Source organism: Lemur catta, chromosome 13 (genome assembly GCF_020740605.2).
Source record: "Lemur catta isolate mLemCat1 chromosome 13, mLemCat1.pri, whole genome shotgun sequence".
Taxonomy (NCBI): Eukaryota; Metazoa; Chordata; class Mammalia; order Primates; family Lemuridae; genus Lemur; species Lemur catta.
Window position 1 is genome coordinate 71,239,081 of NC_059140.1, and position 27,154 is coordinate 71,266,234.

The window sequence follows — 27,154 nt, forward strand, 5'->3', positions numbered from 1 at the left end:
TTCTACAGCTGTGAAAAAATGTCAGACGAAGATTATGTTACTTGTCTAGAGTTTAAGAGTTTTTCAGTGGGAGAACTGTTATTTGAACCCAGTACAGATAATGTATGTATGCTAAGTATTATATTAGGCACTGTGTAAATAGCCATAAAAATATCCTACCAATAAACAGGCACCAACACTATAGTATAATAAGCTTAAACCAGGGGGAAATGGAGGTCCTGGGAGAACACAGAAAGGCATCTAATCCGGATTAGGAGTGGGAAGGGGTTGGTATACAGGGAAGAGATTATTTTCACTAAACTAAGAGAATGTTTTAAAGCAAATGCCTATCTTCTTTTGTACTGTGGATGCTGGGGTAAATATTACACTATCAAAGACAGCAACCACTAGCTCCTCAAAACCATCTGGCAAGCCCCTGAGGTTTCCTTAGTCTTTTCTCTCCTGTTTTTCTACAACGGATATTTTCAATATTCTCCATATTATTCTCCACTCTTCTCAAATAGGATATGCACTTCCCCAGTTTCCATTCTCAGGTAATAGCCCTCCTGCCACTTCACAGAAAATAGAAGGCATCATATGGCCATTTCTCTGAATCCTGCCACCAGTTTAGTTGCCTGCATGTTTTCTCAGTGCTCTACCACAAAAGGCCCATCCTTCTACCTTAGTGCACCCCCTCTCAGAGACTTTACTCTGTCAATGTTGTGTTCTTTCCCTTCCACACGACATTGCTTCTTTCCATCAGCGTTTAAGAATACTCAAGTTCTTCTTTCTAAAAAATGCTCCCACCCCCCAAAATTTAAACCCTATTCACCTCCAGCAACCACCCTATATTTTCCCTTCTTGGCCAAACTTCTTTAGAAAAGTACTTTCTCTCTGTATTTCATCTCCCAATCACTCTTCAACTAAAAACAACCTAGTTTCTGTCCCCGATACTCTAGGTAATCACCACTTTTTTAAAAGATAACTCCCTTAATTATTTGCTCTCATTGTACCCTCTACATGCCCTTTGGCACACTTATTATACCTGTAATTACTTAATTTGAGACTGTTGCTCCTACCAGACTGTAAACTCTAAGAGGCTGGGGCCTGGATCTACAGGCAGCATCTTCAGCACACAGGTACTCACTACTGTAAGTTTGGATGAGATCACCATGGCCCTCTTGTCACTGAACCCAGTGGTCCCTTTAATCCTAACTTAAAAATCCCCCTGTTGACCATTCATTCTTCCTAAATCATTCTACTCACCATTCTTTTCTTCATTCCTTCAATAAATATTCATAATTGATAACTACATTCTAGGTAGTATTCCAGAATACAGTGATATAGCACCATATAAGACAATGAATAAGATACAAGATATTAAGGAAAGTATATTTTAGTGGGGGAGCAAGATGTAAACAAGCAAACAAAACAGATCATTTGAGATGATGTTACTAAATGGTAAAACAGGGTCACGTTTTGGGTGTGATAACTCAGTAAGATGGTCAGGGGAGCCTCTGTGAGAGGTGACATTCGAGCTGATTACTGAAAGATGAGAAATGACCAGTCATGTGAAGGTGTGGAGGAAAGGGATTCCCAGCAGAAACAGCATAAAAGCTTGGCCCCACATTCTCCACTCATTCTTCATACTCTCCCTGAACATCACATCTGTATCCTTTTCTACGATTTACCACATCCAAGCTGGAGTCTCCTAGATCTAAATCTCCATTCCAGCTCTCTGTTTGGGGAGCTCAAAACTCAAATGCCTAAGTGCCTATTCAACATCTTCACTTGGATATTTCACAGATACTCTAAGTTCAGTGTAACCAAAAGTGAAAAACTCTCTCACCAACCTATGCTCCTCCTTCTGTATTGTTCTAGCTAAGTGAACTATACTTATACTATACACCATCTAGTTGGTAAAGTTGTAAATCAAATTATCCTTGATTCCTTCTTTCCCGTCTTCCATTCAATCTATCAGCTGTCCTACTGACTTAATTTCCAAAAGACACTTCAAATTTGTTCACTTCTTCCATTATTACAGCCACTATTAGTTCACGACACCATCTTCTTAAACAGGATTACTGAAACCTCAGTATCCCTGTTCAAGTCTTGAGCCCCTAACAAGTAGGCTGTGCCTAAATCCTTTCAATTACTCCCCAGCACCCTTAGCATAGCTTACAAACCCTTTCATGGCATGACTTTTGCTGATAACCCTTGCCTCTCTGTGGCTGGCACACAATATGCACTTAGATAGCTGCTGACTAAAAATAGCTCCCCAGAAACATGTCTTCCTGTCTTTTGCTTCTAGGCCTCTGAACCATACAATTCCCTCTGCCTAGAATATTATTCCTCCATTATTTTTCACCTGGCTGTCTCCTGATCATCTCTAAAATGGAATTCCCTTTGGGTAAGTACACTTTTTGAAAACTCTGATAACTTCACCACCTGGTGGAATGCACCCCTCCAGATTAGGTAACTTACTCTGCTGTAAGATTGCATTCATACCTATATTACCTTTTTCATTGCACCCTTATATCATTATATGTGCTTGTCTAATGTGTGCATTACCCAAAATATGCAGAGCCATGTGTATCTCATTCATTTCTCTATTCCAAGCTCTTATAATAGCATTTGTTATGTAGTGAGTGCGGAACAGACATTTTCTGAACTTGTGCATACATTATTTGCTCTTATATATTTATAGCTATTCATGTCTGAATTCTTATTCCTAAATCATTTTCATCTGGAGGAACAATTGCTATGAAGAGTGGAAACACAAATTTAGGATGGCAAAAAGAACACTATGGAGAGTATTTTAGAAATTTTAATAGATTAAAATTTTAAAAAATTGCAACTACTTTCTGTATTTCCAACTCCTTCCTTAATATGAAACAAATACCAAACTCTATCACTGAACAATAAAACCATATCAGAAGCTTAAAACCTCTGACATTAGCAAGTTTCCGTATCCCCTTTTCTAATCTAATAATTATAAATCTTAAGTTCTGGAGGTTCAATTCTGTAACTCTTTGGAGAGTTACTGATGGCAAGATATATACATTTTTTACTTCAGTAAAAAAAAACAAACTATTTTTTACAGTTGAAATAAACAAAATTAGCACATACGTGAATTCAGAGTTATTTCTGAAAGTGACATGACAATGATAAGACTTGGTAAATATTTTTTTCTATTTTTTATCACTTGAAAATGGATAATAATTGTTACCAATTCTTATCACAATGAAATTTTGTAAGAAACAGTAAGTGCTGTTATAAAAAATACTATTTGTGTTATAAAGGAAAACCAATATTTTCCTGCATCTTTTGTATTTCAGTGAATGTGAAGCTTATTTTAAATTTTAGACCTGTACTATTATGACTAAAATGATTAGGTCACAGAATATCAAATTGAGACATATGTATTAAGAAGAATTATTATCAAAACAGAGATTATTTCTCAGAATTATAATACAATAATAGAAATGAGTGACATTTTAAGTTAATTTTTAAAAAATTGAGTTTCTATACTATATATAAACTAATTTTCAAGGAATATTCTTTCATGACCTCCCCCTTGAAAAAGGTAAATTTTATACACAGTAAGCATTATTTCCTTATGAATCTAATTAAAGCTGGCTTCAAATGTGGAATACGTTATGCCAAATACTCAGTAATTATTTTCCTAAGAATGCCCTACATCATGCAAGAAATTCAAGTTGTAAAGGAAGCTATACATGTCAAATGGTGATAGTTACATGTGTCTCCATGTGTCCACTGCCAATAAAGCACTACAAAAACCATAGTTAACAACTATTTATCACAAACTGATAAATGTAATAATGGGTTCAAACGTAATTTCACTTATTGTTTTAACAATGGTATATATAAATTCCTAAGACTGTTATGCTTCCTATATTTAACATCCTTCACATTTTCAGTTGGATCCTGAATGTATGACATGTTCAGATAAAACTGTTTCACATGAACTGATGAGAGGCTGAGGGAGTAAACACTGAGCATCGCTCTGAAAACAGATGGAGCAGCAGATGGGATTGCAGATTGGGTTCACTTGATCTGTGTAAAACAACTTTACTACTCAGTAAGATGTGGCTCAAATCTCACAAAATCCTTATAAAGTTTGTCCCTTTATTTCATACATGCCTTTTTATCCAAAAATAAATATGTTTAACATTTTAAACTTTGTTAATTTAAAGTTTCAATACCTATGTGATAAATTATTTAACTAAAAGATATTTCTTCTTTGGAACAGATGGTAGGAAAGAACAGTTGCCCAGTGGAATAGAATGTACAACTGACTAGTTGTCCAAAAATTGTAAAATTAATTACCTTCCTTCATTGATGAGTTCAATAAATGCAAGTCCTGCATTCTTCTGAATAGAATTTTGCCATTCCTAAAAGAAGAAACCAAACCAAATGTAAGAAAAATGAACATATAATGAAAGTACATCTGATTTAAGGATCATGTTGATGTTCTTGGTAACTTCCACATTATATTATTTCTAAATGTCTTTCAAAATTTTTATAACAAATGTTATTTTGTAAGAAATCAAAATTTTAAAAAGTATCACTTAATTTAGAAGGTGCTTTTGAATTACCAGAAAATTTCAGGCCTGATACAGACTGAGATGGAAAGTGAGACTGCAGGCATAGAGGGCTTGTAGCACAAAGCTTCTTTCCAAAAGAGACCAAATGACCAAAAGAGACCGAATATACAAGGACTAGAAATATCTGGGATAGAAAACTTTAGTTCCTAATATAGATATTTTCCATTGAGATTGTAAAATGAGAATTAGAAATATGAACTATGTATTTAGATTGACTTGGAAGTGAAATGTTCTAGTTATATGTACATTCCAAATTATGGAAACCTATAGAAACCTATAGAAAACCTATAGAAAAAAGTTACAAATAAAATTTTTTGAAATTAAAAAAAATACTTAACAGTAAACTTATAGCTAAATATGTAATATTTAAATAACTATGTAATTCCTCTTTGCTACTTTAGATTAGAGTATATTTGTGAATCTGGAAGTCCTAGAGGTCAGGGTCATCATTATGAACATAAGTGATTGTCACTTTGTGTTTTTAATTAGAAAAGCATATTGCTTATTTTATACTCTTCCTATGGAATATTTAGAATATGATTTAATTTTTTTGTTTTTGGTTTATTCTAATTATTTCCACTTTTTAAAAAATATAGCTCATAAATACCAAACTTTTAGATTGAAAATTATATCCCCTCTAATAGCTCTATAAATAAATACTCCTGTAAGTCCCCTAATACAATTTAATAAAAAATTTTTACTGATCACTCACGCCACTCATCTGCAGATTCCCTCCTCCATGGTTTTCCTAAAAAATAATATGCTGACTTCACAGAGGTGGTCAGCTGCCCTTTCCACAAATTCAGCTTCACAAAAAACATTCTCCATGTGAACCCTTCACTCTACTCCTGATCACATTCCCTTTTAAGGCTCTGCATACATGCTGGGAGTACTTGTGGTCCCCCAAAGTAGGTACTTGAGTGCGTAAATCTTCTTTGCTCTAAGTAAATGTGTGAAGAATTATAGGAGAACAAATCCTGAATCTCTCAAGGAGAGAGAATCAACAACTTAGAAAAAGAGATGGGGTAGCCAGCGGATAGTGCAAAGTCTTTGGGTTCCAGCTACCATAACCTTTAACTAAAATTTATTCAAATGACAAGATTGCTATTCCATATTATAGACTTTATTTAAACTTTCAAATAGTTTCTGTTGAAAACAATCACAGGGGACTCCTTTCTTACATTTTAACAAAATGTCTTACTATGATCATCTTAAATATTCCCATTATGTAGCCTGTATTTATTGCAAAGCAAGATCCCACAAAATGCGCAAACTTCTCAGGCATACTTGACATTTATTATGATATTAACTTAAAGAGAAAATTGATTCTTATGTAAGAAGAATCATGCCACTATAAAAATAGACTCTCACAAACAACTTCTTAAACACAATTTTCTTTGATACTGTTTGTACACTAAGCCTCTCCAATCAGCATGAACTACTAATATGAATAGGATTTTCAATAGGACATTTCAGAGGACATATCCAAGTATTACATGTGCCTTCCCAAATAAATCTTGTCTAAAAAATCTAAGAATAAAATGCTTAAAAAATTCTGTTCAGATCAAACTAAAATTATCTGCAATCTGCATTCAGCCCATGAGATGCTAATTTACAATATTTGATAGAGGAACAGTAGAAGCCTGAGCTAAGCTAAGGGCATTAGAATTTAAAGGATGAGCAAGTTAAGACTTTATTCAAGAAATCTGTGTTTTAGAAGAATAATTTGGCATTTTTGAGCAAGATGAAAAAGTAGGAGATTGTTTCATATGCCTTTCTATAAGACAGACAATAGTACTGTAAATTAGTATTTCTTAAAAAATAAGAAATATTACAAAGAAAAGATACCAAGACTGGATGAGAATCTGGACTTAAGGGCTGAAGTAGAGGAGTAGTATTAAAAAAGTTATTATATTTTCAATGTAGATGATTGGGAGAATGGTAACATTATTATCAAAATGCTGCAGAAGGGCACACATTTGGGGAAAATCACAAACAATGTTGTCTTCAATTTGCATTTGTTGGATTTAGAGTGACAATGGTAATTAAAAAGGAATATGGAATTTGGAATTATTTACATAGAAATATTAAGGCACAGCATCAGGCAAAAGTCTCCTAAAAAGAATAAACAAAAAGAGGATCAAAGACTGAATCTTGGTAAGTATTCACATTTTTAAGATTAGAAAAAGAAGTATTTGAAAGGGACAGAAAATGATCTATCAAAAATTAAGAACTGAAACAGAATATTATAGCATTATTCAAAAGAAAACAATCTACCTATATATACTGGCTCAGTAAAACAGGAAGACAGAAGACCCTTTAGTCACAAATATTATTTTCAAAGTCATTATCTATAGTCTTGTTGACAACCTGACATGAAAGACACAGACTAAACCAACAGTAAAAAGGGTAATGGAGGTAGGGGTGGAGAGGGATATGAAATCTAGAAAATGAGAGATAAGTAAGCATAGAAAAAAATTATAGTAATATAATTGAGACATATGAAGATATTGCAGACATTAGCAAAAGATGAAAATATCTCCCAGGAAATAGAAAAGATGTAACAAAAAGATAGAGATGGAAAACAACAAGATAAGAAAGTTAGAGGATCTTCTTTTGAAAGGCCAGTATCCGTTGTGTTGGAATTTTTGAAAGAGTGAATAAGGAACAAGGAAGACAGGAAATTATCATTTATTTTTTTCCAGGAATTAAATATATGACATAAAATCCCCAGCAAAGTATATCATCAAAAAATTTTAGAATACCAGGGTTAAGGAAAAGGCTCACAGGAAAAAACAAATAAAAGTTTACAAAAAGAACAGTAAAACTGAAATACAGAAGAAAACAATGTCTTTAAAATTATGAGGAACATAATACTCAGAACACACTGTGCAGCCAAACTCTCAGTAAAATTTGAGGACAGAACAATCTCATTTTCAGACATGTATAAAAGTTTATTTTTCATCTATTGTTGTTCAAGCACCTACTGATAGTGTCCTCTGCCAAAATGAGAAAACACATTAAACAGAAGAGACACGACTATGTTGTGGCAATGCCCAAATCTCAGGGGTTTAAAAAACAAAGGTTTATTTCTTGCTCAAGTTCTGTGTCCATTGCCTGTGTTCCGCTCTACATCATCATCAGTCTCACCCTGGGAGCCAGACTGACAACGTAGCCATCGTCTGGAACACTGCTGGCAGCCAGGGGGTTTAAGCATGTGCTGGCTCTTGTAGCTTTTGTCCAAAAGTAACACATGTCACTTTTGCTCACATTCACTGGCCAGAGGAAGTCACATGACCAAGCCCAAGCTTACTGGAGCAGGGAGTGCAAACCTGCCAAGTGCTCAAAAGGAGAGAAAGAATCAAATACATATGACCAACCCTAAACATTGCTATAAGGGAAAAAAATCCAAAAAGAGGTACACCTATATCTAAGAAACAGTGGACTGACACAGGAGAGAGGTAATGGGAATTCTCTATGGTGAATGGAAGTACCAAGACAAAAGTTAAGCAGACGCTGAGAGAATACCTGATGTACACTATATTTAGAGTTGGTTTTTAGTTCTGTTGGAAAGTTTGGGGAAAATTTAGTGATAGGCATATCAAAAACTTAGCCAACAAATAAAGAGCAAAAAAGTAATTCACTCTAAAAAACAGAGTTGTTTCAGAAAGAAACTGGTAGATAGTTTAGTTACAAATGATATTTACAAGGAATATTAATACACTCCAAAATTGTGATATAACTATAGTGGGAAAATGCTTAGAAAAGTGGAGACTTTTCTAGCATATCCAGAGGAAAGGAAAAACGAAAAGGAAAAGTAGAGACTTTCCTTCCATATCCAATCAGGAAGAGAGGATTTTTTTTTTTAAGGTAAAAAAGATATTTTCCATTCTCCCCTGTACCCTGGCAATAAATCTAACTCTTCTATCCATCTTGTTCTCTATTTTTCCTGCTCTCCTGTCCTTAGACATAGGTAGACATCAAATATTTATTTGATACAGGATATTTAAAATAACATAAGCTGAAATAATTTTTTTTCAATTAAATACTAGCTAGCTTAATGGTATTTTCCAGGCCAGGTGTGGTGGTGCACACCTGTGGTCCTCCCAGCTACTTAGGAGGTTGAGGCAAGAGGATCACTTAAGCCCAGGCGTTTAAGGTTGCAGTGAGCTACGATGATGATGCCACCGCACTCCAGCCTGAGTGACAGAGTGAAATCCCGTCTCAAAAAAAAAAAAAGCATTTTCCATATGTCTCTATAACCTCAGTTTACTCTTTATGTGTTTTATGTGTACATTACATGATTAGATTTTAAGTACTGTATTTTTCAAGGAAGAGCCGTGTTTTATTCATCTGTAATGACAGTAGGGCCAGAAGAAATAGATGATGCAATTTTCACAGGGACAACACTACACATTAAGGCAACAAGAGTTCAACTCTAGAAGTTTAGTAATATTGGATGGAAAGCATACAAAAAGTCCTTATGCACAAAATTTTTAAGATGTTATATACCCTAGTGCCTTTTTCATAGATTCCTTCAGTGATTTACTTGTCAAAATGAGTATTTTCTTTTCTGCCACACATGCTACTGGGTATGCATTGATGTGATATGGCTGGATGCACAAGAGCAGTTTTGCAGGCCTTCACCTAAGTAAGGACCAAAGTGGATTCCACCTAATATCAGGAGAGTATAATTCAGTTTTTGAAGGTTTTGAAAATTTCTCATCAACTATAATTCCCAACTTACATAATTTCAATTTATCTAGTTAATGTCTATTACCGACATTAACAACTATTAACTCTATTAACAAGTGTAGGGTCACAAAAAAATGTTACCAATTTTGCCTTCTTTGAAGAAGAGGGTTTAAAGTTTCTGTTTTTCAAATCGGGGTATGAGATATTAAGTCTCAGGCAGGGAATATCCTAGGACTCAGGATATACACTGCATGTTCATTCCTCTGAAGTTTGAGAGAAAAACAACAACAACAACAACAAAATACAACAAAAAAAAATCTTGAGTAATTTAACTAAAAAATTTTTAAGTAATATAAGAATAACATAGCAAAATGTGAATTTTACAGCCTAAGAGAACAGAGAGTTTGTGATTATAATATGTGGCTTGCCTTACAGTGTGTGTCACCCTTGCAACTTGTCCCTACTGAGACGGGATGGGGGTGGGGAGGGGGCGGGTTGCTTCAGTGGAAGAGTTGGTGAAGTAAGGACTTAAAACTATACAAATAGTACTAAAACTAAACATTATAAGCAAGTTTTTATCAGCTATTTTCTGGGATATTATCATAAGACATGTGGGCTCTCATTATTTTGGGCAATGAAGAAAACACAAGTTTATTTCTTTGATCCACTTTTAAAAAATAATAAATGAGGGAGAGAAAAGGGACAATAAAATATCCTTCACAAGATAAAGTATAGTTTCTCTCTTGGGAAATGTAAAGATTGAATGTGGCTTTTAAAGCTTGTTTAATGATTTCTCAATGACAGTTGTAAAGCAGAACAGATAATCAATTTTTTTAGCATCTTTACTTGAAAAGTCCAATCCATTTATGTCTTAGGTAAAAAAACAGTCCATCGTATTGGGTAGTAAACAAAAATGCTTAAGTGTAAACAAAAAAATGGAATGAGAAGGAAAAAGGATCTTAGAAGAAAAGTGTAACATATAGCACTTTCTCCTTTGGTTACCCCAAGCTATAGATGAGTTTTTAGACCTTACTTGTGTGGAAAAGCAGAACAGTATAACAAGAGTTTATGCTGGCAAAGTAATAAATCTCAAACCATGTAAAAGAAATAGTAATTAAAACATCTGAAAATAGAAAATGACATAAATCCTAGATCTTTATTTTTTCACTATTTAATATTATTTTTATTATAGAACATTGCCTCTGAAATAGAATTATTTATATTTTGCAGTGATTTATTTACTCATATGTCTTCCTAAAACTCCTTAATAGAGGGAAGGGTCCTTCCTCAGATCTTCAGTTGACAAGAAAAAAAAAATAGAAGAATCTTATTTTATTTAATTATGTGTACCTAGTAAGTAGCAAGTGTCTGGCGTACTGTACATATTCAATGTATTTTTGTTGTTGAACTGTATTTAATCCTCCCAATCTATGGTATCACTTAAATCTGAGGTTCACAATTCTGGCTGAACAAAAAATCAACAGGAGAGTTGCTAAAATACCAACATATCAGAATAATCTCTAAGGATAGGGCCCAGGCATCAGGATTATTTAAAAGGTCCCAAGTGATTTTAATGTGAAGTTAGTGTTGAGAACCACTGACTTAGGTCATTTTTCCCTCTCAACAAGACTGAACACCTAGAAATCTCAAAGTACCTAACTTGCCAGCATGGGGTAATTTAGTTGTTAAGAAGTGATGTGTATATTTTTCTTCAAATTGTTCAACTATTTAAACTTCCTACTCATTTGCAAAATAGTATACTACTGCATCGTAATTACATCATAATTAATGTAGTATCCACAACTCTAAATTAAGGCCATTCCTAAGGTCCTTTTTAGCATTTCATTCCCATAAATGGTATTTTTGTAAGACTAAAAGTGTTAATTACAATGTGTAAAAATGTGTGTGACACATTTGGTTTAGCAATGATTATATTCTTTTACAATGATGCACATTTGTTTTATAATTTCAAAAAGTATTTCTTAAATGCACATTACTATGTAACTGATTCCAGGCATTTCAAAAGAATAATTAGATAAAATATTAAAAGGGGAGATATACAAAACTTTGTGACAAGAAAACTACATAGCGCAGAGAAGGAAAAGATATTTGTTTGCTATGGTTGCTGAGGTATAAACTACCTTGAGAATAAAAAAATGGGATACAGGTGGACATGCAAGAAAATTTGAACCTCTCCCTGTCCTAGCACTCCAAAAATTCTCCCTGACATACAGACTTAGAGAAAATGCTTAAAACAAGGAAAAAGGATACATGAGAATACACGCAAGGCTCTAAGAATAATTTACTGTCATTTCAACAAGGACAAGCTCTTGGCAATGATAGGGAAAAAAGTATATTTTAAAGTCTTATCTTACAAGTTTTTCCAGAAAGTTCCTTGCCATTTGAGAAAATACATATACATACACACATATTCACTCTGCTGCTGAAAAAGATGAACAACCATATGAAAAGGTGTAAATTAACTGTAGGCATCAAATTTTTATCTTCGTGGGGAAACATTTTTAACTTCGGGTTTGAATGCCTGCAGAGAGCTGCCAAGTCTTTAGACAGTTTTGTCACAATTTTTTTTAACTCTTCTACATGGATGCATAAAATTTCATCAAGATAAAGGACTTTTTCAGGGAACTGGATCTCGAGTTAAAGACCCTTTGAAACCAAACACTTTGAAGACAAATAAGTTCCAGAAGGATGACGATGAAATCCCTGTGTTCTCTTCATAAGCACTTTATGGTAGTTAGATGACCTAGTAGAAGAAATCGCAGACCCAGAACATAATTTTTCCTCCCCATCAGTTTCTCCCCATCTATGTCAGCTCAATATACATTTCTGATTCCCTCTTCTATGTGTACAATTACATAAACTAACGTAATGTCCTTAGAGATTCAATTCATCTTAAAATTTTTAAAAATACTGAAAAATACTGCAAGGGAAAAATGGGAGGGTAAATTGAGGTCTTAAGTCTTCTAGAACAACCGAATTGATTTTATATTTCCTATGTCCTTAATGTCTGCTTGTCATTAACTGCCACTAAAAAAGTTCCTTAACATTTTCATTGTAAGTGGCATGCTTATGAATTCTGTGCAGTAAGTTGGAGACATTAATAAGTACAAGGACTGAACTGAAAAAATACTATGTAGAGTGAAAAAAACAGGAATGAGTAATTTTTTCAATGTATGTAAAACATAAACTAGTGAAATATATATGAAAAGTATTTAAAGTACCTCTTTCATTTCCATTCTTTATTTTTATGAATATCTTACTAAAAGTATTACAAGAAAATTGAATGTAAGAAATGAATAATCAATGATCAGTTAAAAGAAAAGTTTACTGCTATATAGGTGAACCACAGAAAAACCACTAGGCAATAAGAAAATATATCTAGTTGGTTACTAAAAGAAACATTAGTTTATCTTATAAACATAAGGAAGATTCCAAGAATTTTAGTAGATCACTAAATTATGTTAATAAATTTAACATTTTTTATTATCATAAAATGAACATATATATGTAGTTGTGTTTGTGTTTATAATAAAAAGGTCTAGATTGTTTTACAAGAGAGCATATTCTATAACTGTGAATATATATAACACATATTTATATGGTAGGTTTGAGCTGTTAAAAAGTTAGTGTTTGTCACATTCAAATGTATAGTTTAAGATTTAGAAGTTACATTAAATACTTCATATTTATTCATGGATAATCATGTAGCAATTGGTGTGTAAGCCAGTATAAAAATTTTATTCTCATAGAGAAATTTAGAGATCAGTTTTTTTTTTACCTTAAGTGCAAGAATCTTTGACACACAAGCAGCTAATCTTTGTTTGAAGACCTATTACTTCCTGGGCTTCTAGAACAGCTTGTTCTACTTTTGGATTACATTAATATTAAAAATAGAAAAGCACAGATATTCATATATAAAGCATAGAGCTGTGCTGATCAATATGGCATCTACTAGCCACATAAGGCCACAAGCACTTTAAATCTGATTAGTGTGAACTGACTTGTATTCTAATTATAAAACATATACCTGATTTTGCTGACTTAGTACAAAAACAAGTAATGCATACATAAAATCTCATTGATTTTTTTTATATTGATTACATGCGGAAATGATATTTGAATTAGAATATATTATTAAAATTAATCTCATCTGTTTCTCTTTTACCTTATTAAATGATGTTAGAAAACTTAAAATTATATGTGGTTTACATTATATTTCTATTGGACAGTTCTGGTTTAGACTATTAATCACGAGAAATGCAATTTGTAAACAATGTCCTAATACCAATTTTTATATATACTAACAAGAAAAATTAATTTTGCATTTATATGCAGAAATAGTTTGAAAGGATAAACATTAAATGCTTCACAGCCTGGATGGTGAGAATATGAGGTAAGGTAAAAATCTTACCTAAATTATAAGATATTTTTTTAATTCTAAAAAACAATTTTAGAATATTATAAGGTTAAAGAAAATGTTTTAACCTTATTCTAAAATTATTTTTTTAAATGTGTAGGAACAGCTTTTGAATTAAAAATTATTTTGGGTATCTCTATTCAATTGAATGGCATTAGGGTACCAAGAGCACCTCAATGGGAATAAAACAGTCTCTTCAGGAAATGGTACTGGGGAAACCAGATATCCGAATGCAAAAGAATGGAGTTGAATCTCTACCTCCTATCACATAAAAAAATTAACTCAAAGTGGATCAAAGACCCAAATTTAAGAGATAAACTATAAAACTATTAGAAGATAATACAGGAGCAAATCTGCGTGAGCTTTGTTTAGGCTATGGTTTCATATGTCTAATATCAAATGTATGGCAAAAACAATAAAAAAATAAATAGAAGATTATTAAAATTAAAACTTTTATACATCTAAACACTATCAAGAGAAGGAAAAGAAAATCCACATAATGAGAAAAAATATTTGCATGTTATATATCTGTTAAGGGTTTAACATCCAGAATATATAAAGAACACCTATAACTCAACCACAACACAACAAAGAAACCAACCAAATTAAAAAGTGGGCACAGGAATTGAATAGGCATTGCTCTAAGAAGACATACAAATGGCCAGTGTGTGCACAAAAAGATGCTCAGCATTATTAGTTATTCAGGAAATGCAAATCACAATCACAAGGACATACGATTTCACTTTCAGTAGGATGGCTGTAGTTAAAAAAACACAACAAATCAAAACAAAAAACCCCCACAAACTATAACAGGTGTTGGAGAGGATGTAGAGAAATCGGAACCATTATGCATTCCTCATGGGAATACAAAATGGTTTTTAAAGCCACTGTGAAAAACAGTTTGGTGGTTCCTCAAAAAGTTAAACATAGAATACCACATGACCCAGCAATTCCACTCCTAAGTATATGCCCAGAAGAATTGAAAACAGGGACTCAAACAGATACTTGTATGGCAATGTTGACAGAGCATTATCCATCGTATTATCCAAAAGGTAGAAACAACCCAAGTGTTCAAGAAAAGGTGAATAGATAAATAAAATGTGGTAATGCACATACAATGAAATATGATTCCAGTATAAAAAGGAATGAAGTTCTGATTTATGTTATAACATGGATGAACCTTGAAGACATCACCTTAAGAAAAATGAGCCAGCACAGAGACAAATAATGTATGATATTACTTACATGAACTATTTAGAATAGGTAAATTCATAGAGAAAAAGTAGATTAGAGGTAAAAGGGGCTTGGAGGAGAGAAATTGGGAATTTGCTTAATGAACACAGAGTTTGTGTCTGGGGTATTGAAAATTTTTGGAAATAACAGTAGACCCTTGAACAACATGGGTTTGGACTGGGCGAGTCCACTTATAAAAGGATTTCCTCCTGCCTCTGCCACCCCTGAGAGACAGCAAGACCAATCCCTTCTTCCTCTTCCTCCTCAGAAAGTAAAGATGATGAGGAAGAAGACCTTTATGATAATCTGCTTCCACTTAATAAATAGTAAGTGTATTTTTTCTTCTTTATGATTTTCTTAATAATATTTTTTTCTCTAGTGTACTTTATCATGAGAATATAGTATATTACATATATAATATATAAAATATGTGTTAATCAACTGTTTATGTTATCAGTAAGGCTTCAGATCAACAGGAAGCTATTAATAGTTAAGTTTTCAAGGAGTTAAAAGTTATACACAGATTTTCAACTGTGTGTGGGGGTCGGTGCCCTAACCTTCCTATTGTTCAACCTTCATATTATTCAAGGGTCCACTGTAGTGCTGATAGGTTACATAACATTTTGAATTTAATTAATGCCAATGACATGTATACTTAAAAGGGTGAAAACGGCATATTTTATGTAATATGTATTTCACCACAATAAAAATAAACAAATCAAATCAGATGATACATTCCTTTTTATTCATGAATTAACACAATAATTCATTAATAAATACCTATCCTATGTGCTGCACACCTATATTAGGTGTGGATGAAATAGTGGGCAAAATGGCATCTCTGGCAATAGAAAAATAAAATAAACTTTAGTGTAGTGTAAATTTGTAGCTCAGCTGAACTTAATGACATGCATAAAGTGACCCTGGAAGACTTTAAAGCTTTGTGTCATCCTTGAGTAGTCTTTTCTCTTGGATTGTCTTAAATAAACAATCTATAATTTAAAATGCTCTTCATAAATGTTAATTAAATACATTGATGGGAATATACAATATTCATTTTCTCTGTTGGATGAATAGAATGCTTCAAAAAGAGAGGAAATACTGGACATGAGGACCATTCTAAAGGAAACTTCAATGTTATGGATAAAAAGAAAATCATGCCTTTATGATTTTTTGTGCCTTTACAAGAACATCCAATTGAGGCATCACATTGCCTGACTTCAAATTATACTACAAGGCTAGAGTAATCCAAACAGCATGGTACTGTTTTAAAAACAGACACACACATAGATCAATGGAATTGAATAGATAATACAGAAATAAAGCCACATACTTCCAGCCAACTGATCTTTGACAAAGTTGACAAGAACATACACTGGAGAAAGGCTACCCTTTGATGGTGCTGGGAATACTGGATAGCTATATGCAGAAGAATGAAACTGGATCCCTATCTCTCACCATATACAAAAATTAACTCAAGATGGAGTAAAGACTTAAATGTGAGACCTGAAACAATAAAAACTACTATGGTTCAGAATCTGAAAAAGAAAAAGGATATAGAAAACTATTTATTACATGATAAATAAAAATAAAGTATGCTGTAATATACTTAGGACAAAATGAAGAAAATATACAAAAAAGTAGAACTTGTGCTTAGTTTATATTCAACTTAAAATATCATGTTCTAGTTTTTTATTTTTATTCATTGATTTCAATTCAGCTGCATAATTTGCAAGTTTCATAGATAACCCTAGATTCCTTGAGAAATGAAAGAATGTTTCAATAAGCCTTTAGTAACTACCACAATGCCAAAGACTGTAGTCACTAAATATTAGTAAGTAACCACTGAATTAAATGTGACATAATTTCATTGTCATAATTAAGATTTCATAATATTTCCAAAGACAATGGGAAAAAAATCTAGTCCATTCCTAGTTTTCTTGTATTTATAATCTCCTTACACATCAAAAGTCCTTTCAATATTGAGTACTCATGAATGAATATACTTTAATAAGTATATATACTCTTATTTATATCTTTGTACTTAAATCTTAGGTTTAGAAAAAGAAAAGTAAATCTTTTTCTCCTTTGTACCATCTAACTAAACTAGATCAAACTGGAGAAAAAATAAAAAATTTAAATGTTCAAAGGCCAAATAATTTGAACAAGGAAGACTGTTCTTCAGTTGTGGTTCTTTTTAAAGTGTTGTCTTTAGAAGTCCTGGGTTATGCCTTGATCATATCAGTGAAGTCACTAAAATCCTTTTTCTTTAAGTATATGAAGTATTTAGAAAAGAATAAAGTCAAACAAAACCACAAAATAATTCATGTTAGTAAATTCATACACAGATACTAAACTCAGAGACTTGCAAGCCTATTACTTTATATTACTTATACATTTTTAGGTTTCAGTGAGAATAAAAATGATTTATTAAGCATGCATTTGCTTACCAGTGCCTCAAGTCAGAAAGCACTTAAATGCTGAGAGACATTATTTTTTACATAAAGTTTCTCAATTTATAAAACATTTTCTATTGACAGATAAGGCATAGAAAAATCCAAGTGACATCTGCTAAGCTTTACTTATAAAAACTTAAAGAAATCCTATGGGATAACATCACTCAATTTTTCCTGCAGTACTTCTCATGGAGACTTCCTAAAAAGAATCTGGAAATAATTAGATACTATTATAGTACCTAAGAAAGTTACTTGAAAACTAAATCTGCTATTCATCAAAGAACACAATACACTCAGAATAATGTATTGAAAAAATAAGTATGCACAGAGAATACTGTAAAGCCCCTCAACCACAACTAATTGTAAAATGTAAAAAATGCTATGACAGAATACAGTATCAGCCCTGTGATATACTGCAGAACCTGTAGAAAACATTGTTCCTAACTGATTAGGCACTGATTTTGTCAAATACCATGCATATGAATTATTTTACTTCACTTCATTTCACTTCAAATGACAGGAAACCGATTTTTTTTAAAAAGACACTACTAACTATAACTTTAATACAAATTGAATGTAAAGAAGGATAAATAGTTAATTCATAAAATTTATTTTTGTGTCATAGATCTACATAGAAAAAAATTATCCAGAATAGAGGAAAGAAATGTTTTGGGTATTTGTTGAAGAACAAACGCATCATAATGGTAACTCTAACAGCTTCTTGAAACTTAAAATATGTTTTCTATGGAGATGTAAAATTCCACTGGGGGTAGACTGGATGGCATGTCCCTTGGAGTTTAAAAGTCTACCCATATGAAGTGAATTATCCCTGACAAGTACCTTCAGACACTTGTAATATGATCTCATGTAAATTTAGACCATATTTTGGGTACCAACTATTAGCAATAGAAAGTTTATTTAGGAGCTCAGATAAGAAAGAAAGAAAAGATTATATCCTTAATGATATGTAGTAGTTAACAAGAAATTTCCAAAATGAAAATGAAAAGCATAAATATAAAAGCATCTAATGTGTTTCGGCAAAGAAAAACAAAATTCTGCCAAAAATATTGCATTTTCCTTTCCCCTTTCAATCCTCAGCTGCCTATTCTCTCAAACAGAAAAATAAAAATTTTATCTTTCAATGGTTTATCAACATTTAAAAAAGAAAAGCATATTTATGCAAATAAATTGAAAAATTTCATTTACATTGAAAACTCATTTTAACTCAAATTAAATCACAGTGTAAACATTAATATCTTAGCTGTATTTCTCACTGTGGAAAAATATAGATAGTGCATTCTGATTATTAAAGATCAATAGCATAAGTGGATTTTTAGAATTTACACTCAAATATACAATTTACACATAAAAAAGGGAAAGCAGTAAAGTATCACGAAGAGATCAAGGCATCAAGACAGTCACTCATTCAGATTTTCAACTATTTTGACCTAGTACTAATACTGCTCATCCTAATAACATGAAGCTATCAATACTTACAAAAGGCTGTCTGTAAAATAAAACAAAAAGTATTCAGAACTCTGCAGCTTTAAGGATTCATCAGGATTATTACCTTCAGCTTTGGCAAAAAGCCTACAGAACTGTGCTAATTCTACAGGGATCAGCTCCATTGCAGAAGAGATGCATTAAGGCCTGTAGAAGAGAACCCTGCTTTGGAGAGAGCGATGCCAAGCAACCTCCACAGCACCATTAGCTGCATTTATTTCTCTTTATCAGAGGTCTGCTAATGCTATGCTGCCCTGCTAATGGATGACAATAGGATATAAATCATTCTGAATTTCAGTAGTACAGAAAAATGGCAGATTACTTTAAAAAACTTTGAAGAAGACCTGTCTATTTTTTGGTGTGTATGTCCTTAAAACCAAGGACATGGTTTTAAGCATGCATAGAGTAATTAATCTATAAAGATGGTTTTATAAGCTTAATTTCACAGTATAATAGTAAACTGCCCCCACCTGAATTGGATTGAGGGTGGATTACTCATTTGTTTCCTTAAAAATATTTTGTGGAAACCAATATTTCAGTTTAATAGAAAATAAAAAAATTGGGAGCTATTTTCTAAAACAAGCATACATTTTAAAATCACTTAAATGAGGTACATTTAATCAAGTAACCACTTGAAATATATTTTAAAACACTATGGATTATTTTAAAAATTCAACTTAAAAATCAAACTGAGAGAGAGACATGTTTACAATATTGCTTTGCTGAAACGTTGAAAGAAAGTGCACTGCATAGACAGCTTAAATTTCTCACTCTTCCTCTCAATCAATATTTGAGGCAAAGTTTCATCTCTAGGGCCCTTAATGGCAGGAATTCCTGGAGCCAGCAAATGAGTAATGTTAAACCTATGATTAGATGATGAGGCCATCAAAGACACCAGATCCTAATGCTACATTCCTCTTTATTTCTCTGAACTGCAGTGAAATGCAGGGCTAAGGAAGAAGGAATTCTAAGCTATTTCTTTCCATAAAAGCATTTTAAAATTATTCATTATCATGAACCTAAAAGGTCCAGATAGATCTCAGAAAGTCTCTTGAACTCAGGACTTCAGCATTAAGTGACAAAATTTTCAAATGCCCTGCAGATGAACTCCTGCTAGGGATGTTATTTTCTTTAACTTCTTCCTTATCAATATTGTTCCTGCCTAAAAAGGGAAAAACGGACCTAATAATTTCCCTATGAATATATTCTTGAAGAAAGTAAACCTGAAAACTGAAAATCAATTGGTAAGTTTTTTGTGTTTTGTTTGTTTTTGCTGATGTTTTAGAGGCTCAACTGAAGTCATATTGTTTATTGCAAGTTAGTTGTGGTTTTAGGCAGACCTCATACCAGTAATCAGAAATGGCTTAGATGTACTTTTCCTTCTGTTGAGGAAAACTGGGATAAATGTAATAACTTCTTATTACAAAAACATGTAAGCTTTTTTTTCATTCTGATATTACAAAATATTTAATACTTATAATCAGGATCTCTAGAAGGCTTGCCAGAGGTGGTGAGAAGAAAGACCATTAGGTTCCTATTTTAGTTATTTTAGTTAAAAATAAGCTGTATATGTTTTTTTTTAGTTCCCTATAATTGTTAAGAAACAATATCCAACTATTACAATTTATTAAAAATTCTGATTATTAAAGATCAAGAGCATAAGCAGATTTTTAGAATTTACACTGACATATACAAATTACACATGAAAAAGGGACAGCAGTAAGGTATATTAAAGACAACTCTAATGAGTTGTATCATGTACTTTGGGTGCTGAGTGAAAAAAACATAGTTTTCATTACCTCTAATCTAATAGAGAAGAAATGATGTAATTAACAACGCACTTCAAAATTGTGAATTATGCTGTACCATTTTTAAAAGGTAGGCAGTAAATAAGGGTATCAAAAGACCAATAACAAATTTTATATATATATATATATACATATATATATATATATTTGCAGAAAGACAGGAAACAATTTAAGGATAGGGAGAGTGGTAGAGAATAAGACTGCTAAAAAGAGCGGAAGAAGGGAGAAGGAGAAAAAGTCAACTACATGTAAAATAATCTATATATTAATATAGCTCAACATAAATTATTTTCTTCATCTACGGGATAAGAGATGGAAGTTTTAAAAATATATAAACATACATAGATATATGCACATACATTTTGTTATTAGTCACAAAAATTCTTCATATATTTAATGTGATCAAGTGAATGGGATTTTGTACCTGAGAACAAAGCAGCATAACAAGCTCAACCACCGATGTGCTGGACTTCATACAAACAAGGCCTATAACATGGAAAGGTTAAAACAAAATGAAATTAGAATGGTAGAAACCATCACCCAAGGCAATTCATTATACAATTTTAACTTATAAAAATCTTTCTTTAAAACAGAATTCCTAAAATAAAATGAATGGAAATGTTCACCTAACATATTTTTTATAACATTAATTTTAGAATATTCAGATATTCAAGATGATGTGAAAAGTACTCAAAAACTGACTTCATCCTTTGGTTGTTTGTCAAAGCATTTCTTATATTTCAACAAGGTGGGAAAGGTTATTGAAATTGATGAGCTAGGTAGAGTTGTTTTTATTCTAATGACATATGCTATGTGATTATCTCCTGGAGTGAAGAACAATAATCATTGAGGATCTGCCTGAATTTTGTTCCAAAAGACAAAATTCAAATAATTTAAAAATAGGTAATTCCCCATAACTTATTAGTTATCCAGTGATTTTTAAAATAATAAAAAATAAATTTCATGTATAATTAATACATTAAGCAATGTTTATAAAATCTTCAATCGCTATGCTTCCAAACTCTTAGAATAGATAACTGAAGAAAAAAGAATTGAATGTAATAATGCATATGTAATAATGGCTACTACTCATTGATCACTTAGTATGGGCTAGACACTGTTTAAGTGCCTTATGTACATGGTCTCGTTTAATTCTCATTATACCCTGTGACATAGTATTATTATTCCCACTCTACAGGTAAGAAAATAGTCTTCCTATAAACAGTTTAAACATTAATTATTCAAGACTTTTTCCAATTAAAAGGATTACTGCTGTATAAAAATGTATATAATAAGAAAGCAGATCCTAACTGGAAGTTTTTTAAAGTGCCAACATAGATGAAGATGTAACCAAGGATTAATAACAACTTCTGGATGAGTGTATGTTAATTATGATGTCTGGTAATTTAAATATATCTTTAAAAGGTTTTCACTGTTCTTAAAATTAAAATAACAATAAACTGTTTCTTTTTTTGAGGGCAAATGTAATTAGTAAAAGCATCATATACTAAGAAATGACATAGTATTACATTAGTTGTTCCTAAATGGAAAGTTGAAGTGAAACCAGTTATTTTTTTTTCTTAAGGTGATTTCAGTAAACAGTCTCAAATGCCTTCTATACACTAGCATGCATATTTATTGTAGGTAGTAGATAAATACCCTTTTGTGTCCATTTTGCTAACGACCGTATCCTTATTGTACAGGCAGAACAAGCTATAAAAAGGTACTAGTATTCCATCTTATCAGATCTTTGGGCAGACAGTTAACTAATGAAATAAGAGGCTGATGTGAAAAGCTCATTTAAGAGACAATTGCTGTAATTGATCAGCAATTCTCATGCTCAGGAACTAGAGAGTCAGAAAGATTAATGGGACATTTATCACCTGTTGGCTACTCAACTATTTGAATTCTGACAAAGAAAAACTAAGTAAAAGGCCAAAGGATCATAATTAAGATATGTACTCATATCAGTGTAGACAATGAGGCTTTGATATCAAGATTATTCACCATGTATTCTGTATATTAGTTTTCTAATACATAACAAATTGAAGTAAAAATTAGGAAAAACATGAAACTGCTTTCATTTCTCACAAACTAATTCTTAAATGAACTTCTACAAAATCCCTTTGTAATAAGAATATTCATAATTTCCACAAATAATATCATTCCATCATAAGAAAAATATAAACAAATGCTTCATTAATGTTTTGTTCAAAAGGAATGACAACAAATGATAGGACAGCAAAATTGCAATTTGCAAACAGTTCTCTCAGTACTCTGTAAAAGGCCAACGTGATTTCAAGTCCATACACAGAACCACACACCTTTATTAATCTATTTATCTATTTAGTTTTGGACACAATGAACCAATGGATTCTCTTCTAAAGAAAAGAAGAAAGATATATCTACCTTCAAAAATTACATAATCACTTTGGTTGGAAGTATCTTTAAGTTTTTACAAGAGTTTTACTAAAAAAAAAGGAGGTAAACTTCAGTGTTTTATTGGAGATATTGAAAATATAAGTGTTGTCTGATGCCATAAATAACTCTTAAGCTATACATACATAAGGCAAATATTTTACAAGTATATGTCTCAAAAAAGGTTGATTTTATCATTTTTTTTATATCCAGCAAGAAATTCAAAATCAAATCAACTCATTTTATATTTCATCTTATGAGCAAAGTATAGAGTTAGCTCTAAGGAGTTTATGATAATAAATAAGACATTACTACCCATACTTTTACAAGTGCCTATATTTTAATTCAAATCTAAGATTATCTAACATTTATAGAGCTTTATAATTTACAAATAACTTTTATATATGCTGTCTCATTTTCTCTTAATAACTCTTTGAATTAGTTATTATTACCTTATAACAGACAAGAAATTAAGACATTCGGTGGCTAGCCCAAGGTGTGTCACTCAGGAAGTGGTAGATGTGGGACCTGAATTCAAGTCGTCTAACTTAAAAGCCCATTTTATGTTGGTTGCAGAGTTACATAAGTGACTCAACATTAATAGAACAGCAATATACGATTATGGGAAAGGTCATGATGGTTAATTCCAACTTGAATGATTTTGGCAGTTTCCTTGTTGAAGTAACATATGTTGGTCAGATGTGAGGACAAAAAGCAATAACTTAAGCAAAAAGTACAGAGGGAACAGAGAATAATAAAAAAAAAAAAACCTGAAAAGATTTTTATAGCTTGGGGGACAGATGACTACAGTATAGAAGGTGTTTGAAAGTGGAAGTGGAGGGCTAACGTAAAATTCAAATATAGATAAAGATTAGAGGAAATATAAATGGTTTTGAAAGTCAAGAAGAAAAATTTTGAGCAAGTTATATAATGGGGGAAATGATACTAAGGCCTGGTTATGGCATATCTGTTCTATAATGACAGTATGTGCCTTGTCAATTAAGTAGTAGCCTCCAAAGAAACTGTACATATGTGCCTACCCCACAAAAATTCAGTTAGGAGTATTAACAGAGCATTTTCAACATAAAATATAAATCCACCGGAATAAACATTCTGAGCAGAAATACTGATTCAATACTGCAAACCATACTCGCTTACCAGTATAAAATGAACACCTGGAATGTAGAAAGTAAGTATGTAGCAGCCAGCAATGAAGGAGGTTTGCATATATGGCAGGCACTCTAACAATGAGGAAAACTGTCGAGGAAGAGCTTCTGAACACATTATGAACTTAGTGTTGAAAGATGAAGGCAGCTAACCGAGTGGCTAAGATACAAGTACTTAAGAAGATTAACTAGCTGGGCAAATTTGAAGTGGTCCAGTTCCAGGTCCAGGCAATAAACAAAATAGCTAGAGCTTAATAAAGATTATCCCAAATCCTGACATTTCTTTTGAGTTCACACTTACTAGGGGTAGGAAGTCAGTTTCTACTGTCAGAACTCCACACTATCCCCACTTAAAAAAAATTCCAACAAAGAATAAACCAGATTAGAAACCACTGAAATGAATGTCAAGTTAGAAGCTTGGCCTTTGGGACAAAGTTATCTTTCTTTAATACAAAAGACTACTGAAAGGTACAGTGATGCTGGGTTTTTTTGTTGTTGTTGATTTTTTTTTTTTTTTTTTTTTTTTGAGACAGGGTCTCCCTCTGTCACCCAGGCTGAAATGCAGTGGCATCATCATAGCTCACTGCAACCTCAAACTCCTGGGTTCAGTGATAGTCCTGCCTCAGCCTCCTGAGTAGCTGGGACTACATATGCACGCCATGATGCCTGGCTAATTTTTCTGTTTTTGTAGAGAGGAACTCTTGCTCTCACTCAAGCTAGTCTTGAACTCCCAGCCTCAAGTGCTCCTCCCACCTTGGCCTCCCAGAGTGCTAGGATTACAGGTGTGAGCCAATGCACCCAGCCATTAGCCCCATTCATTCAAAAAGCATTTACTGAGCATAGTGTCTAATGTGCCAGATACCATGGTAGGTACAAAGTTTTCAAAGAAGTGAGACAAGTGGGACAGATTATGTAAGCAAATAATTATGCTGGAGAATCCCAGGGGGTTCACAGAAAATGCAAAGTGTGAGAGCACGGAAGGGTAGTAAGCAAGAGTGCCTAGGAGCAGTAGTTATGGCGAATGGGACATTTTTGAGTTAGATGCTGCTGAGCCTATCTAGGCAAAAAAGGGAAAGAAGGGAAGGCCATCCCAGGCACCAGAGAAATGTTTAATGCATAAATAAGCATGAAATAGTCGGCAAACTGGAGTTGGAATGTTATGTTGTAGAGTGTGAAGAATGGAAGGAAGTGACTGGAAATGAAGACAGAGAGGTAGGCAGGAAGTAGAGCCATACACGGCGTACTCTTCCTCTCATCCACAGGGAGCCACTGAAGGATTTTCATCAGACAGAATAATATCTACTTTGGAAAGATCATTTTTTGTCAGCAGTATAGGAAGAAACCAATAACTATTAATACAAAGTCTAGTCGCACTACTGAAAACCTAAGCTGAAGACAGTGGCAATGCAAGTAGAGATACGTTTTGGAGTGAGACTTAATAAACTCAAATTTAGACAACTGAATATGAGATTAAATGGCAGGGTAAAGGACCAAAGTGTGAATGATGGTATCTTTAACTGATAAAAGGGAAACAAAAGAAGTAGCAAGTTTGCAGAACGAAGAAAGTGATGAGTTTTATTCTGGACAAGATTAGGAATATAAGCAAAAATGTTTAATTTTGAGCTTTAGCGTTGGTTGGTTGTTCTGTAAGTATAAATGCTGTACGTCAGACAAACTAGATATAAGTAAGTCACACAGATAACATGGTGTTGAAGAAAATATAATTGTGGAGCTCTTACAAGAGTACCTCTAGCTGACTGCTAGTACTAATATTACCAGTACAGTTTTAAGATCTAATTTTTCTTTCTCCTCACAATAAAATACACTAATTTATTTTCCATCAAATAGACAGGACTATAACAACAATCTGAATTTTAAAAATCAAATAGGCCCAGGACTAATTAGTGTTTAACTTTCTAATGAGTTTTAATTTTTTAAAATCCCCAAATTACTGGAGATTAATGACACTGAATTAACTTCATTTTAGTAACATATGTTGAGAAACTATAGACTTGGAAAGGGATTTTGCATGTCCAGTATGCTTCATTTGCCTTAGTTTCAGTGGTATATAGCTGGCAATCCTTTGAAATTCTGTCCTTACATAGTATTTTCACATGGTGTTGTGAGACATTCTAAGACAGAGGGTATCACTATAAAGAGTGTCTTATAGACCCCTGCAATGCTTATACATATTTATCTGCACAATAGCCATTTTCTATAGTTTTCATTATTCTTTTACTTTTTTAAAAATCTGAAACATGAATTTATTTTCCTATTCCATCACTGTGATATTCTCTCTGTAAAATATTACTCTCAATGTTACCATTTAAGTCATCTGAACATACTACGAGCCAAACCTTAAAAAATCAGCACAGCAAGCAATTACTGTGGCTTTCCTATTTAAAACCAAGAAAACCAAAACAAACAAAAATTCAACATAAAACATTCTTTGATAAAACAATAATGTCCTGCATTTTCATTATTATTGCTAAAACTAGTAACAATATGCATACAGGCAGTATTAGCTACTATTTTGATTAGACATTTCAAAATTTGCCTACATGTTTTTTCAGATATTTTACTTTAAAACTATTACAGATGGAACCAAGTGAATATTAAAGAAATCAAAATAACACTAAGTTCGTTGACCAAAAAAGGCTTACTTAAGTGCAATTAAACCAGTACAACTTACTTTCATATTCAGATTATAAATTTTAACTAAAAAATAAAAAGCCCTCAAAATCCTGTATGGACAGTGAGAATTTATTACTTCATTGATTTCTTTAGTTCACTAAAAACTAAGTTATCCCAAACTTATGGTTCCTGTGTC

General features: G+C 32.5%; 1 protein-coding gene across 12 annotated transcripts in view; it reads right to left on the reverse strand.

Moving 5' to 3' along the window:
* The window catches only part of NBEA (neurobeachin), a 562,035-nt gene that overhangs the window by 298,034 nt on the left and 236,847 nt on the right, over positions 1-27,154 (reverse strand). For all 12 annotated transcript variants that reach the window (XM_045567190.1, XM_045567200.1, XM_045567192.1 and 9 more), the window contains 2 exons: positions 21,165-21,226; positions 4,330-4,394 (listed from right to left, as the gene is read on the reverse strand). In XM_045567190.1, coding sequence (XP_045423146.1) covers positions 4,330-4,394; positions 21,165-21,226 — 127 coding nt within the window. The remainder of the gene's footprint in view (positions 1-4,329; positions 4,395-21,164; positions 21,227-27,154) is intronic.